This window comes from Sander vitreus, chromosome 10, assembly GCF_031162955.1.
Source record: "Sander vitreus isolate 19-12246 chromosome 10, sanVit1, whole genome shotgun sequence".
NCBI classification, from domain to species: Eukaryota; Metazoa; Chordata; class Actinopteri; order Perciformes; family Percidae; genus Sander; species Sander vitreus.
This window is the reverse complement of record NC_135864.1, coordinates 1,523,233-1,540,368: the sequence shown is the minus strand read 5'-3', so window position 1 is coordinate 1,540,368 and position 17,136 is coordinate 1,523,233. Positions and strand designations below refer to the sequence as shown.

The window sequence follows — 17,136 nt, the reverse complement described above, 5'->3', positions numbered from 1 at the left end:
AGACTGGAAAATAAGAATCCCATCCAGAGACAGACATGTAGACGCATCTAGTCTTCTCACTCACAGTTTGGTCGACATAAAGACCCAAAAATGTTCCATTACAGACATTATAGAAAAAAGCGACAAAATGATCTTAAAAGACGTGCCGAAAACGCTGGAAAAAGCAACAAAAACTTCCTGTGAACCTAAACTGTATACCTCTAGAGTATGACAGACAACAGAGCTGTTGATGTTAGTTGAGGTTTTATTCTGGGCCTACTAACAGCTAGCATTCAGGTTAGCATTCTCTGAAACCTGCTAACGGTAGAGTTCAGGTAGTTATTATTAATAACTAATAATAAAAATGTGCTTCGGACTCTGAAGTAAAAGATTATCTGAAGATAGGGAAAGAACATTGCAAAAAGTAATAATTAATAACTAATGGATGTTTACATGATGGTAGGTAGCGTCCGTGTTTTGCCCCGTTATCATGCTAACAGTTAGCATGTGACATGCTAACTGTTAGCATGTGACATGCTTCCACTGTTTGGTTAACCGTTTTTTTAGCAAGTTTAAATCCTTACGTTAGCGTGCCATGATTTAATACTTCATTTAATGAGAGGGGGGGACACCAGAGCAGGGGGAATGAGAGGGGGGAACACCAGAGCAGGGGGAATGAGAGGGGGGAACACCAGAGCAGGGGGAATGAGAGGGGGGGGGGAAACACCAGAGCAGGGGGGAATGAGAGGGGGGAGACATCAGAGCAGGGGGGGGGGAATGAGGGGGGGGACGCCAGAGCAGGGGGAATGAGAGGGGGGAACACCAGAGCAGGGGGAATGAGAGGGGGAGACATCAGAGCAGGGGGAATGAGAGGGGGAGACACCAGAGCAGGGGGAATGAGAGGGGGGAGACACCAGAGCAGGGGGGAATGAGAGGGGGGGGACACCAGAGCAGGGGGGAATGAGAGGGGGGGGGGACACCAGAGCAGGGGGGAATGAGAGGGGGGGGGGACACCAGAGCAGGGGGAATGAGAGGGGGAGACACCAGAGCAGGGGGAATGAGAGGGGGGGGGAGTAATCAGAGCAGGGGGAATGAGAGGGGAAATGTAGCCTGAAAACAACACTGACAGATTCTGTAGTTTGTTCTAGAAGGTGAACTGAACGTGTTCGTGCTCGTAGCAACAGATGAAAACCAGGGGACCAATAAAAAGGTTATGAGGCTTCACTTTGGGCACCAAAAGTAACTCAGCTAGCTGTCATTTTTCACTGAATATGTGAGAAACCTGAAGCAAGGCACGGAAACAGGACACGAGTGGAAGCTAACGAACACAATGAAAGAAAAAACATCCGCAGGGTTTACATACGTCAAACCCCACTTCCCTAAGAGCTAGAGCTGGGCAATACATCCCAACACGGTCTCACTGCAGTCCATGGGATTGTCACGTTACTTTTAATCTTGTACAACAACACGTTTATGGCTTTTTTTTTCCAGGGTGGCCAGCACGAAATGGGAACCATCTATTCAGAGGTTGGGTTTAGGAAAAACACAACGGGGAAAGGACGCCTCACAGGCGGGGGACGCGCGACAATAACGGGACGGTTGTGATTAGGAAGACGACGGGGAAACGAAACGCCACACGCAGGACGCGACCCCCGGTCTCCGGGGTGAAAGTCCTGTGTTGTTTGACCCCGTCCTCCCCCCCGACCAACCTCCCTACGCAGATTTTCGGCTTTTCATACTACTCCCTACCGTAGTCGTGCTGTGATCACGAAATATGCTTCCCACTTTACATTTTCGTGCTGGCCACCACGAAAAAAACGTCCCCCGTGAACACGTATCAACAGATTAAATAACGTGACTATTTCACCAACTGCTGTGAGACCGGGCTGTATATCGATATCGTGAGGTGAGACTACATGTCGTCTTAGATTTCGGATATCGAAATATGGCATAAGTGTCTTTTCCTGGTTTTAAAGGCTGCGTTACAGTAACGTGATGTCATTTTCTTACCAACCAGACTGTTGTAACTGTTCTGTTATTTGCCTTTACCCATTTAGTCGTTATATCCACATTACTGATGATTATTTATCACCAATCTCATTGTGTAAATATTTTGTGAAAGCACCAAAAGTCACTACGATATCGTTGCGGTATCGCTATCGAGGCATTTCGTCAAAAATATTTGTGATATTTGATGTTCTCCATATCGCCCAGCCCTACTAAGGGCCACACATGTTTAGTTTGTTCACATGCTTTCATTTAAGAAATGACTGCGTGTCTCATAGAGCCTTCTCGCTTACAGTTTGGGCCTCATAAAGCCCAAAAAACATTGGAAAAAGCATCACAAAAACGGTTAAAAAAAGCGCCTAAAGGATTGGAAGAAGCACACAAAAAAGGCGTCAAAAACGTTGAAGAAAGCAACAAAAACTTTGGGGGGGAATAGCGCCAAAAATGTCAGAAAAAAAGACAACAAACGTCGATAAAAGTAGTAAAAACTTTTGAAAAAGCGTCAAAAACTAGGTGAAAAAAATGGTATCGTGACCCTAAATTGATATGCAGGCCGGATCGAAATCTGGGAGGGGCCTGGTTTGGTCCTCGGGCCTCAGGTTTGACACGCACTCTAGCAGGACGTCCAGGTATAAAGACGTAACGTATGAATATTAGGAGCAAGAGTTACCTTTAAAATGTCGAATAAAGCATGAAAAAAATATGAAAGAAAGATGTTTTCTGTTTTCACCGAGAGGACAACAGGAGGTTAACGGAGGCAGAGAGAGTAAACAAACACCTGGATTCATGTGTGTGTGTCTGTGTCTCTGTGTGTGTGTGTGTGTGTGTGTGTGTGTGTGTCTCTGTGTGTGTGTGTGTGTGTCTGTCTGTGTCTGTCTGTGTGTGTGTGTGGGGTGTGTGTGTGTGTCTCTGTGTGTGTGTGTGGGGTGTGTCTTTGTGTGTGTGTGTGGGGTGTGTGTGTGTGTGTCTTTGTCTGTGTGTGTGGGGTGTGTGTGTGTGTGTGTTTGTGTGTGTGTGTGGGGTGCGTGTGTGTCTGTGTGTGTGTGTGTGTGTGTCTCTCTGTGTGTGGTGTGTGTGTGTGTGTCTGTGTGTGTGTGTCTCTCTGTCTGTGTGGTGTGTGTGTGTCTGTGTGTGTGTGTGTGTGTGTCTCTCTGTGTGTGGTGTGTGTGTGTGTGGTGTGTGTGTGTCTCTCTGTGTGTGTGTGTGTGTGTGTGTCTCTCTCTGTGTGTGTGTGTGTGTGTGTGTGTGTGTGTGTGTGTGTGTGTGTGTGTGTGTGTGTGTGTGTCTGTCTGTGTGGTGTGTGTGTGTGTGTGTGTGTGTGTCTCTCTGTCTGTGTGGTGTGTGTGTCTCTCTGTGTGTGTGTGTGTGTCTGTCTGTGTGGTGTGTGTGTGTGTGGTGTGTGTGTCTCTCTCTGTGTGTGTGTCTCTCTGTGTGTGTGTGTCTCTCTCTGTGTGTGTGTGTGTGTATGTGTGTGTGTGTATGTGTGTGTGTGTGTGTGTGTCTCTCTCTGTGTGTGTGTGTGTGTGTGTGTGTGTGTGTGTGTGTCTCTCTCTGTGTGTGTGTGTGTGTGTGTGTGTGTCTCAACGAACTCTGACCCGTGAATTCCAACGGTTGGTACACACATTTCCCCCCAAAATGGTTTCTGTTATAAGTAGTTCTGATCTCGCTGATGTTTGTTGTGGTTTCTATGAGTCATATGATGCTCTACGACTCAACAGTCTCAGGAAGGAACTTGTTTTGGTGGAACATTTACACCCCGAGAAAAAGAAAACGGCTCGTACAATATCAAATGAAGTTAACTGTTGACACCTCATTATCTCTTACCAGTGTGTCTCTGTGTGTACTTCATCCACAACAATCCCACCAATCAGTCCCAAAACGTCCCAGTTAGAGAGGAAATGACCTCAACATATTATCTTTCCAATCATTCCCTGAAAGAACCGAGCAGACCTGTCTTGTTGCACCGTCCAAATGTTCTTCACAACTTGACATTTTCAGCGTGTAGCTCGCTAGCTCAGGGTTTGATGTTGTTTCTGTGGTGATGGGAGTTTGAGAAACACACAGAGAAAGGGAGGAGAGGCGCCAAGACTGACATCGATAACAGGCGTTATCCTGGAAATGTATTTCCGTTGATAACGTAAAAAAAAAAAAAAAAAACATCTTTAAAATTAAGCTAACGATAACGATTGACGGCCGCATACACTTTAGCTAAAAGGCTAGCCTCCTCAGCCGCTGATGATCCATTTCTGGGTTATCTGGGGGTCCAGAATCAGTTGGAAGCACCTTGTTGTTCAGCTTAAAAAACGGCTCAGCTGCATCCTAGCATGAGAACAGTTACTGCTGGAGTTTCAGTTACACTGTGGCGTATTCAGCCTTGTGGTTTTCTGACTTGATAAAGACAGGATCCGACGTGGAGCACTGGAACGGGAACCCAGAGCTGCAGAGCTAAGTGTTTTCTCTCTGTAACACGGGGGGCTGTAGCCCAGTTTGAGTTTAAAGCCCCCGTTACTGGGTGGGAAACCAGCACGACTACCGGCACATGTTACTGTGTGAATAAAAATAAGTCTGTTTCTATGTACAGAGACGCAGGGATCTGTGTGATCATCTGGGAGCGATCTCCTGCATCATGGCGGGCAGGTGGATGCTCGGACACGAGTCTCTGTGTCTCAGTTTGAACATCAGCTGCTCTTTTTCCTGAGAAAGATTCTGGTTTATCACCGCCTGCCTCTCCAGCGCCCCCTTCAGGTCCTGCTGCTCCTTGGATAATTGCCTGGAACACAGAGAGAGATAACAGGTTCAAAGACCAAAGGAAAGCCTTTACACTCATGTTTAGTTTGTTGATATTTATCATCTTCCAAGCCTTGTGTTCTGCTGGTCAGATCCATTTTAAAAGCATCCTTCAGTTTGCAGCTTAAAGGCTTCCTGACAAACAACTTTTAAGATGTTTAAAAGGTCACCAACATTTCTCTGTACTCAATCTTTGTCTGCACTGCCTTCACAGATGGAAGCAAAAGTAGTTGCTAAGTTGGTGACATGAAAACAATAATAATACAATAATGAAATAAAAGTAAATCACTTGTTTTGGACAGGACAAAATTGTCCAGCAGGAGGAGCCACATAGCTGTGTAATGATCTGCTGTTAGTAAAGAGGAGAGGAGAAGAGGAGAGAGGAGAGGAGAGAGGAGAGAGGAGAGAAGAGAGAGTAGAGGAGAGAGAAGAGAAGAGGAGAGAGGAGAGAGAAGAGGAGAGAGGAAGTAGAGGAGAGAAGAGGAGAGAGAGGAGAGAGAGAGAAGAGAGGAGAGGAGAGAAGAGAGGAGAGAGAAGAGAGAGGAGAGGAGAAGAGGAGAGAGGAGAGAAGAGAGGAGAGAGTAGAGGAGAGAGAAGAGAAGAGGAGAGAGGAGAGAAGAGAGGAGAGAGAAGAGAGGAGAGAGAAGAGGAGAGAGGAGAGGAGAGAGGAGAGAGGAGAGGAGAGGAGAGAAAGGAGAGGAGAGAAGAGAGGGGAGAGGAGAGAGAGGAGAGAGAGGAGAGGAGAGAGGAGAGAAGAGGAGAGGAGAGGAGAGAGAAGAGAGGAGAGAGAAGCGGAGAGAAGAGGAGAGGAGAGAGAAGAGGAGAGGAGAGATGAGAGAAGAGAGAGTAGAGGAGAGAGAAGAGAGAGAAGAGGAGAGAGGAGAGAGGAGAAGAGGGGAGAGGAGAGAGAAGCGGAGAGAAGAGGAGAGGAGAAGAGAAGAGGAGAGAAGAGGAGAGGAGAGAGAAGAGAGGAGGAGAGAGAAGAGAGGAGAGAGGAGGAGGAGAGAAGAGGAGAGAGAAGAGAGGAGAGAGAGGAGAGGAGAGAGGAGAGGAGAGAGGAGATGAGATGAGATGAGAGGAGACGAGAGAGGAGAGGAGGGGAGAGAAGAGAGGAGGGGAGAGAGGAGAAGAGAGGAGACGAGAGAAGAGAGGAGAGAGAAGAGAGGAGAGGAGAGAGGAGACGAGAGAGGAGAGGAGACGAGGGGAGAGGAGAGAGGAGCGGAGACGTACTGAATGAGAGTCTGGCAGTTGTCTATCCGGACTCGGAGATCCTCGTTCTGCTGCAGGATGTAGACAGTCTGATCCTCCAGAGACTGATTCCTCTCCGTCTGAGAGCCAAGAAGAAGCAGAGAGACGGTGGAAAGAGGATGAAAACACTGACGATATGCAGATGAACCAACGTTAAAAAGAACAGGACAGCGTGCGTGAGTTTTCCTACCAGAGCCTCCATCTGCTGCAGCTTCCTGCTCTGCTTCTGCACACGCTCAGTCTTCATCTCGATCACAAACAGCAGAGACTCCTGCTCAGACTCCCAGAATGCACCTGGGCTGCCATGGGCCTGGAGGGGTGAGGGTTGGTGGGTGGAGGGGGAGGGCGGGTGAGCGCAGAGAACACGTAATACACAAAGTCTTTACATGAACACACTGTGTTTTAGGAATACATTTTCTAGCATTCAGAGTCAGAAGTTAGTTTTCTCTACATTGACACTAGAGGGGGACACGGGAATCAGTTGTCGCTCCCATCCCGTCCCGAGCCCACGAAAATACTGCCGTCACATCCCGATCACGGGACTGCCCCCCCAAAAAAAATCCTGTACTGCAAAAGAGAGAAAGACTCCCGCATCCCGTCCCGCTTCCTATGTTGTCTGTCTGTCTGTCTGTCTGTGTGTGTGTCTGTGTGTGTGTGTGTGCGTGCGTATGTGTGTGTCTGTGTGCGTATGTGCATATGTGTGTGTGTGCGTGTGTGTCTGTGTGTGTGTGTGCGTGTGTGTGGTGTGTCTCTGCGTGTGTGTGTGTCTCTTGTGCGCGTGTGTCTGTGTGTGTGCGTGTGTGTCTGTGTGCATATGTGTGTGTGTGTGCGTGTGTGTGGTGTGTCTCTGCGTGTGGGTGTGTCTCTTGTGCGCGTGTGTCTGTGTGTGTGCGTGTGTGTCTGTGTGCATATGTGTGTGTGTGTGCGTGCGTGTGTGTGGTGTGTCTCTGCGTGTGTGTGTGTCTCTTGTGCGCGTGTGTGTGTCTGTGTGTGTGTGTGTGTGTCTGTGTGCCTATGTGCATATGTGTGTGTGTGCGTGTGTGTGGTGTGTCTCTGCGTGTGTGTCTCTTGTGCGCGTGTGTGTCTGTGTGTGTGTGTGTGTGTGCGTGTGTGTCTCTGTGTGTGTGCGTGTGTGTGTCTGTGTGTGTGTGCGTGTGTCTGTGTGCGTGTGTGTGTGTGTGTGCGTGTGTGTGTGTGTGTATCTCTGTGTGTGTGCGCGTTTGTGTCTCTGTGTGTGTGTGTGTGTCTCTGTGTGTGTGTGTGTCTCTGTGTGTGTGTCTCTGTGTGTGTGTGTGTGTGTGTGTGTGTGTGTATGCGTGTGTGTGGAGCAGCTCCTCTGCTCTGCTCTGCTGATGTGTGTGAATGCAGCGCTGCAGAGCTGTTTGTCTCTCACTGGTGGGGGGGGGGTTAGGGTTAGGTAGTGACCATTTTTCGAGACTCCCCCAGGTCACGGTATTCCCAATCAACAAACGTATCGTGAGTTGTAAGTGGTTCTCTTTTCTAAAACAAAATGCCTCGCAATCTTTGGGCGCCCTCACCCGAACACGATACCGACAGTGAAATGGACTCTAGTTCAGGGGTCAGACGATAAGCCAAGGACCCCTTAACTGAAAGAGAGATGGATCAGGGACCCCCTACTACATATTAAACTGGGCCTACAATAACGAGTAGGGCGGCCTAAAGCCTTTATACCTTTCTGCATAGAGTACTAAGCTATTCAAATAGCCTAATAATTGTTGGCGTGGTTTTATTAATCATGTTTAAATGTTAAACATACACACTCAGGATGAACTGAGTCTGTCTGGCTACCTTAGTGACACCAGCAGCCTAAGCCTATCATCACTGGGGATTTATATCTGCTAATAATACGCTGGATTCATGTTAAGTCCCAAAAATTATTATTATAGGCCCCCCTGCATTGACTCTGAGGACCCCCTAGGGGTCCCGGACCCCCTGTTGAAGACTCCTGCTCTGGTTGACACTAGAGTCCAGATCGGGCCGCATGTTTCTGTCCGAGCCCGGCCCGCGTCTGACAGGCATTAAGATATTTATGTCTGTATATATATATAAAAAATATCATACTAATGGCACATGTACGTTTGTTTGTGTGGAAAGCTTTCATTAACCCTTGTGTTATATCAGAAATATAGGTTTCTTTGACCCAAACTGCCCCAAAATAACATGAATGTGTGGATGTATGTTGTGTGGAAGCCATGTTACATTCTTGGCAGGTCAAAGTAATGATTACTTTCATTGAATTGTGGGTGTTTGGGTTTTTTTTCTTCAGTTTTATAGCATTTGAAATAAACGGAGATCCACTCAACATCCTCTGATCTTAACTATCAGTCAAAATAATCCACAATTTCGTCACACACACACACACACACACACACACACACACCTGGATATTCCTCTGCAGGTCCTTCTTAAACGTCGACTCTTTGACTCTCCTCTTCAGGTCGTTGTAAACCTGCAGATCTGCCGTCAGCTGATCCACTTCTCCCTTCATGTTCGGCAGAAATGTACAAAATAAAAGCATGAAAAAACGGATGTAAAGATTAAAGAGATTCCGATGCCATTTTCTTGCTTTAGTACCGATCGGATACCAGTGTGTTAAAAAATGCATACAATTAATTATGTTTTAAACAGCTGTATGCTACTAACTCCGTATAGCTGCGATATGATTTCTATCATAGGTGTTAAACTCTTAAACATGAACAAACACAAACGTGCGTGGGATTTCCCCCTTTCTGGTCTACATCTCCCTGCCTCTGTGAATCATTTTTATCACCGGTGGGGACAAACTGTACCCCCCACCCCTCAAAGTTCCTTCATGCAATTGATGCAACGAGGATAGAAATGAGGTGCTTTACAATCAGTAGTTACAGATGGAAATGGAAATCTGAAAGCTGAACTGGTTTCATAGGCAGTGGTGGCCTAGAGGTTAAAGAAGCTCAATCCCCAGACCGGCAGGATCAAATCAGGGTGGGGAAAGTGAAAGAGCAGCTTATCCCTCCCTCGTTACCACCACTGAGGTGCCCTTGAGCAAGGCCCTTAACCTCCAACCACTCCAGTGGAGCTGCTCAGTGGCAGCAGATCAGACTGTGGTGGTACTGGGCAGCTTCCAGTATGAATGTGGTCAGATCAGACTGTGGTAGTACTGGGCAGCTTCCAGTATGAATGTGATCAGATCAGACTGTGGTGGTACTGGGCAGCTTCCAGTATGAATGTGATCAGATCAGACTGTGGTTGTACTGGGCAGCTTCCAGTATGAATGTGATCAGATCAGACTGTGGTTGTACTGGGCAGCTTCCAGTATTAATGTGATCAGATCAGACTGTGGTGGTACTGGGCAGCTTCCAGGTATGAATGTGATCAGATCAGACTGTGGTGGTACTGGGCAGCTTCCAGTATGAATGTGATCAGATCAGACTGTGGTAGTACTGGGCAGCTTCCAGTATGAATGTGATCAGATCAGACTGTGGTGGTACTGGGCAGCTTCCAGGTATGAATGTGGAACTGTGAATGTGATCGGGGGAGAAGTTGTTCTCAATCGACTTACCTGGATAAATAAAAGGTTATATTATATACATATTATATACCTGAAATAGATATAATATAATACATCTGAGCAGCAGTTGCTAGTTGTATTTAGCTGCTACAGAGCTCCAGGACGCCGGGTACCAGCGACAGTTGTTTACCCGCCGATAGGTGACTGTGAGCTGGCTACAGACACCGCCAGATGACGGTGCTTTCAGGGGCCATGGTGGTGGAGTTTAGACAGACATGCAGCGCTGACTGTGAAGTTTAGGCACCAAAATGACTCGTTAAGTTTAGGAAAAAGATGGTGATTTGGATTAAAACACCCCTGAGGAACGAATAAGTGTTTCCTGGGTGAAAGTATTTTGTTTTAAAGGTAGTTACACACCAACCAAACCGCCGACCGTCGGCACGAAAGCCAGTCGGACTGATCAGTCGGGTCCCTGAGGTCCAAAAAGTGCCTCAGAACGCACCGAAGAGACGTCGACTTGAGCGTACGCTCTGCACGTGCGCGAAACGTAATACGTCTCCATAACAGCAGGCGGCGCTGCTCTGTATCGTTTCCCAGAAAATGAAAACCGGCAGCTGATTGGACGAACGCGTCACGTGGGTCTGGTTTCTCCAGGAAAGTCAAAGCCAGACTGTCATGGCGTCTCGTTCAGAACACGATCTCATATTGGACTAAAATAGTTCACCGTAACGTGTTTCTGGAAACATTTGAAGAGAGAAACAGGCCGTGCAGCTGCTGAATCTTCATTTCAGATCAACAAAGGTCAGTTTAGAAGATCTTCATCAGATGTTGAGAGGCTCTAGTCACGCTCATCCCGCTCGCCATTCCCGGGTGAGTCCCGACCGCCCTGTCTCTGACTGAGCATGTCAGGTCGCCAAAATGAAGGCCGACAGCTCCTCCGACGGACGACGGCATGAACACACCGACCAGACTCGAGTCACTGACCTCGCCAGACTGTCCCACGGCCGATTATCGGGTTGGTGTGTCAGCACCTTTACCCTCATAGTGAACTTATAAATACGTGTTTTGGTATCGCTGGCCGGGTGGCTTTATATCCACGGTGGTATTGGAATGCATGTTTTTTCTTGCATGTTTTGTTGTGCATGATTAAATGCATTGCAAGTTTTCATTACTATTATCGACCTATTCTTGCCTTCCTTCCTTCTTTCTACCGTCTTTTTCCAGGGTTTTGTCTCCTTTTCTCATCATCATCTAAATGTCCTCCAGGTCCAAGGCTGTTGTTTAGTAAATCCATCGCTGACATCGCTGTATTCTTCCTCTTTATAGAGACTTATTCTTTCTACCAAAAATGATTCCCGCTGGTTAGGGGGAACATGGCTTAAAGACACTGTTCAAAGGGGGAACATTATTGATAAAAGCTTGAGAACCAGTGGTGTAAATAAATAAAACATCAGCAGGTTTTTACCTTGAGGACGTTCTCAGCAGCCTGAAACTTCTCTGTCAGTTCAGTTTTCTCTCGTTCGTGTTTCTTCTGCAGCTCTGCAGCGAAAACATCAACACACAGAAACAGGGTGAAACAGGGACAAACACCAGCCCTTTGCAGTCCTGCTTTATTTTCCAGACTTTCCGTGCATTCATTTGTATTTATCAGGCAGATTAGTTTTACTTTTCTGTTCATGCAGGACGTTCAAATCAAGTCAAAAGGCAACAAACAGGCGACAAAAAGGCGGCAGAAAGATGACAAAAAGACGACAAAAAGGCGCCGAAAAGACGTAAAGATGACAAAAAGATGACGAAAAGACGTAAAGACGAACAAAAGGCGACGAACAGGCAACAAAGTGCTGATGAAAAGACGACAAAAAGAGATGACGAAAAAAGACGACGAGAAAAAAGACGACAAAAAAGCGGTGAAAAGACGACAAAAAGATGATGAAAAGATGACAAAAAGACAAAGACGACAAAAAGACGATGAAAAGACAAAGACGACATAAAGACGACAAAAAGGCGACAAAAAGATGACAAAAGACGACAAAAAAGGCGATGAAAAGACGACAAAAAGACGTAAAGACGACAAAAAAGGCGATGAAAAGACGACAAAAAGACGATAAAAGACGACAAAAAGCAACAAAAAGGCGACAAAAAGACGATGAAAAAGACGACAAAAAGACGACAAAAAGATGACAGAAAGACAAAGACGACAAAAAGGCAACGAACAGGCGACAAAAAGGCGATGAAAAGACGCCAAAAAGACGTAAAGACGACAAAAAGATGACGAAGACAAAGACGACAAAAAGGCAACGAACAGGCGACAAAAAGATGATGAAAAGACGACAAAAAGAGGATGAAAAGGCGATGAAAAGATGCTGAAAAGACAACAAAAAGGCGATGAAAAGACGTAAAGATGACAAAAAGGCGATGAAAAGGCGCCGAAAAGAGACAAAGAGATGACGAAAAGACGTAACGACGACAAAAAGGCGACGAACAGGCAACAAAAGGGCGATGAAAAGAAGACAAAAAGGTGCCGAAAAGAAGACAAAAAGGCGGGAAACACACAGAAACAGGGTGAAACAGGGACAAACACCAGCCCTTTGCAGTCCTGCTTTATTTTCCAGACTTTCCGTGCATTCATTTGTATTTATCAGGCAGATCAGTTGACTAAATGTTGACGTTTGTTACCTTCCACGTTTCTCTCGTGGTCTTCAGTAGCAGTTTTACTTTTCTGTTCATGCAGGACGTTCAAGTCAAGTCAAAGGCAACAAACAGGCGACAAAAAGGTAACGAAAAGGCGGAAAAAAGACGACAAAACGATGACAAAAAGGCGGCAGAAAGATGACAAAAAGATGACGAAAAGATGACAAAAAGGGCGCAAAAAAGACAGACAAAAAGATGACGAAAAGGCAGACAAAAAAGGCGACGAACAGGCAACAAAAGGGTGATGAAAAGATGACAAAAAAGCGCTGAAAAGACAACAAAAAGAGGATGAAAAGAAGACAAAGAGATGATGAAAAGACGACAAAAAGGCGGTGAAAAGACGACAAAAAGATGATGAAAAAGGCGACAAAAGATGACAAAAAAGATGACAAAAAGTGATAAAAGCGACGAACAGAGCGACAAAAAGGGTGATGAAAAGGCGACAAAAAGGCGGTGATGCGACAAAAAGAGCGACACAAAAAGAGTGATGAAAAAGATGACAAAAAAGACGTAAAAGACGACAAAAAGCCGACGAACAGGCAACAAAAAGGCGATGAAAAGACGACGGAAAGGCGCCGAAAAGACGCCAAAAAGACGTAAAGACGACAAAAAGATGACGAAGACAAAGACGACAAAAAGGCAACGAACAGGCGACAAAAAGATGATGAAAAGACGACAAAAAGAGGATGAAAAGGCGATGAAAAGATGATGAAAAGACGACAAAAAGGCGATGAAAAAGACGTAAAGATGACAAAAAGGCGATGAAAAGGCGCCGAAAAGAGACAAAGAGATGACGAAAAGACGTAACGACGACAAAAAGGCGACGAACAGGCAACAAAAGGGCGATGAAAAGAAGACAAAAAGGTGCCGAAAAGAAGACAAAAAGGCGGGAAACACACAGAAACAGGGTGAAACAGGGACAAACACCAGCCCTTTGCAGTCCTGCTTTATTTTCCAGACTTTCCGTGCATTCATTTGTATTTATCAGGCAGATCAGTTGACTAAATGTTGACGTTTGTTACCTTCCACGTTTCTCTCGTGGTCTTCAGTAGCAGTTTTACTTTTCTGTTCATGCAGGACGTTCAAGTCAAGTCAAAGGCAACAAACAGGCGACAAAAAGGTAACGAAAAGGCGGAAAAAAGACGACAAAACGATGACAAAAAGGCGGCAGAAAGATGACAAAAAGATGACGAAAAAAGAAGACAAAAAAGGCGACGAAAAGACGACAAAAAGGGTGACGAAAAAGAAGACAAAAAGGGCGCGAAAAAGACGACAAAAAAGGCGACGAACAGACAACAAAGGGTGATGAAAAGATGACAAAAAAGCGCTGAAAAAGACAACAAAAAGAGGATGAAAAAGAAGACAAAGAGATGATGAAAAAGACGACAAAAAAGACGGTGAAAAAGACGACAAAAAGATGATGAAAAAGACGACAAAAAGATGATGAAAAAGACGACAAAAAGATGATGAAAAAGATGACAAAAAGGGTGACGAAAAAGACGACAAAAAGACGATGAAAAAAGACGACAAAAAGACGATGAAAAAGACGACAAAGAGCGACAAAAAAGCGACAAAAAGGCGACAAAAAGGCGATGAAAAGACGACAAAAAGATGATGAAAAGACGACAAAAAGATGACGAAAAAGACGACAAAAAGACGCGAAAAGACGACAAAAAGGCGACGAAACAGGCGACAAAAAGGCGATGAAAAAGACGACGGAAAGGCGCCGAAAAAGACGTAAAGACGACAAAAAGATGACGAAGACAAAGACGACAAAAAGGCGACGAACAGGCGACAAAAAGGGTGATGAAAAAGACGACAAAAAGAGGATGAAAAGCGATGAAAAAGATGCTGAAAAGACAACAAAAAAGGCGATGAAAAAGGCGTAAAGATGACAAAAAAGGCGATGAAAAGAGACAAAGAGATGGCGAAAAAAGACGTGAAATGACGACAAAAAGCGACGAACAGGCAACAAAAGGGCGATGAAAAGAAGACAAAAAGGTGCCAAAAAGAAGACAAAAAAGGTGCCGAAAAGAAGACAAAAAAGGCGGAAAACAACACACAGAAACAGGGTGAAACAGGGACAAACACCAGCCCTTTGCAGTCCTGCTTTATTTTCAGACTTTCCGTGCATTCATTTGTATTTATCAGGCAGATTAGTTGACTAAATGTTGACGTTTGTTACCTTCCACGTTTCTCGTGGTCTTCAGTAGCAGTTTTACTTTTTCTGTTCATGCAGGACGTTCAAGTCAAGTCAAAGGCAACAAACAGGCGACAAAAAGGTGACGAAAGGCGGCAAAAGGGTGACGAAAAAGACGACAAAAAGCTGAAAAAGACGACGACAAAAAGAGGATGAAAAGACGACAAAAGAGATGATGAAAAAGACGACAAAAAGGCGATGAAAAGGACGACAAAAAGATGATGAAAAAGATGACAAAAAAGATGATGAAAAGACGACAAAAAGATGATGAAAAAGATGACAAAAAGACGATGAAAAAAGACAAAAGGCGACAAAAAGGCGGTGAAAAAGGCGACAAAAAGATGATGAAAAAGAGCGACAAAAAGAGGATGAAAAGAAGACAAAAAGATGAAAAGACAACAAAAAGATGATGAAAAGACGACAAAAAGATGATGAAAAGATGACAAAAAGACAAAGACGACAAAAAGACGATGAAAAGACAAAGACGACAAAAAGCCGACGAACAGGCAACAAAAGGGTGATGAAAAGACGACAAAAAGATGACGAAAAGATGACAAAAAGACGTAAAGACGACAAAAAGATGACGAACAGGCAACAAAAAGGCAATGAAAAGACGACGGAAAGGCACCGAAAAGACGCCAAAAAGGCGCCGAAAAGACGACAAAAAGATGACGAAGACAAAGACGACAAAAAGGCAACGAACAGGCGACAAAAAGATGATGAAAAGAAGACAAAAAGAGGATGAAAAGGCGATGAAAAGATGATGAAAAGACGACAAAAAGAGGATGAAAAGGCGATGAAAAGATGATGAAAAGAAGACAAAAAGACAACAAAAAGGCGATGAAAAGACGTAAAGATGACAAAAAGGCGATGAAAAGGCGCCGAAAAGAGACCTTGTTACCTTCCACGTTTCTCTCGTGGTCTTCAGTAGCAGTTTTACTTTTCTGTTCATGCAGGACGTTCAAGTCAGCCGTCGTCTCCGTTTTCACCTGAAATAAATCACACCGGATAAGAGTTTCAGTTGAGATGAAAGATGAACAGTGCTGACCCTCAGGAGGGAAATGATGATGAAATAAACAGCACAGTTGGCAGCAGAAACACGTAAGTACGCCAGCTGAACATACTACACTAGCAGAGAGAACAGTAATCAGAGACGTGCGTGTGATATTTACAGTTTGCTGCACAGCTGGTGTACGAGCGGGCAGATTAAAGAGGCTGAAGATTCTGCTCGTTAAGCACAATCTTCAGCCAATAAAAGTCACGTCACCGTGATCATCAGCGTGCTGCTGCGACTTTGTCTTATTCCCCGTATCCCCCAGAGTTAGATAAGTCCAGACATACCCTTCTCATCTCTGTGTGTGTTGTAACAGTAATGCTGTCTGACGGTTCCACCGCTAGCCTAGCTTAGCACAGATCCTGGAGGTAACCGGCTCCATCTAGCCTAGCTTAGCACAGATCCTGGAGGTAACTGGCTCCATCTAGCCTAGCTTAGCACAGATCGTGGAGGTAACCGGCTCCATCTAGCCTAGCTTAGCACAGATCCTGGAGGTAACCGGCTCCATCTAGCCTAACTTAGCACAGATCCTGGAGGTAACCGGCTCCATCTAGCCTAGCTTAGCACAGATCCTGGAGGTAACTGGCTCCATCTAGCCTAGCTTAGCACAGATCCTGGAGGTAACTGGCTCCATCTAGCCTAGCTTAGCACAGATCCTGGAGGTAACCGGCTCCATCTAGCCTAGCTTAGCACAGATCCTGGAGGTAACTGGCTCCATCTAGCCTAGCTTAGCACAGATCCTGGAGGTAACCGGCTCCATCTAGCCTAGCTTAGCACAGATCCTGGAGGTAACCGGCTCCATCTAGCCTAGCTTAGCACAGATCCTGGAGGTAACTGGCTCCATCTAGCCTAGCTTAGCACAGATCCTGGAGGTAACCGGCTCCATCTAGCCTAGCTTAGCACAGATCCTGGAGGTAACTGGCTCCATCTAGCCTACTACAATATTTGTTAAAGGCAAAACATGGGTCAAACCATTTTAAAATGAAGTATTGTGGTGATGCAGAGACGTCCCAGCCTACAAATCATATCCTACAGAAAACAATCTTTGTTTGGTACACATCCTCACAAAAACATGTCTGTCTGTCTGTCTGTCTGTCTCATTATCAGTCAAAATAATCACAATTGGATATTTTCCTCATATGGTGCAGCCCTAGTTTAGGGAAAGTCCTGCAGTCCCAACAATCAGCATCTAGGTTTTTGTCACTTTTTCCCAACATTCCTGCCGGGGTTTTAATTCTGATGCGTTTGTTGCATTTTTCAACGTTTTGTCCCTCTGTCAATGGTTTTTTTTGCACCTTTTTCAATGTTTGTTGGTTTTTTTTCGGTGCTCCCCGTCTGAGATTTAGGTCAGGCTAAATCTCACAGTTTCCTCACTGTGTCCGGTTTCTGTTTACACGTTTAAAGATCGACATCCCCCCCCTCACAGTGATCAACAACGTTGTATGGCTCCTGATTATCAAGTTTACCTTGTTGAGGATGCTCAGGACGAGGGCGCACAGCTCTTCATCTGCGTGGGCCTTCAGCAGCTCGGCGCGCTCCGAGTTCCCGCTGGCCTCCTTTAAAATCCTCAGCTGCCACTCGAAGCGCTCCAGCTGCTTCTGCAGACAGACGTCGGGACCGCCTGACGCACGGTTACCTGCAACGCAACAACACACAGAA

The 17,136-nt window shown here is 45.6% G+C and overlaps 1 protein-coding gene across 1 annotated transcript in view; it reads right to left on the bottom strand.

Moving 5' to 3' along the window:
• Positions 1-3,060: 3,060 nt before the first annotated feature.
• The window catches only part of ccdc69 (coiled-coil domain containing 69), a 45,035-nt gene continuing 30,959 nt past the window's right edge, over positions 3,061-17,136 (bottom strand). Inside the window, exons 3-9 of the mRNA XM_078259999.1 lie at positions 16,944-17,113; positions 15,325-15,412; positions 10,998-11,071; positions 8,423-8,524; positions 6,212-6,331; positions 6,004-6,101; positions 3,061-4,756 (exon numbers count right to left, since the gene is read on the bottom strand). Coding sequence (XP_078116125.1) covers positions 4,588-4,756; positions 6,004-6,101; positions 6,212-6,331; positions 8,423-8,524; positions 10,998-11,071; positions 15,325-15,412; positions 16,944-17,113 — 821 coding nt within the window. The 3' untranslated portion in view covers positions 3,061-4,587. The remainder of the gene's footprint in view (positions 4,757-6,003; positions 6,102-6,211; positions 6,332-8,422; positions 8,525-10,997; positions 11,072-15,324; positions 15,413-16,943; positions 17,114-17,136) is intronic.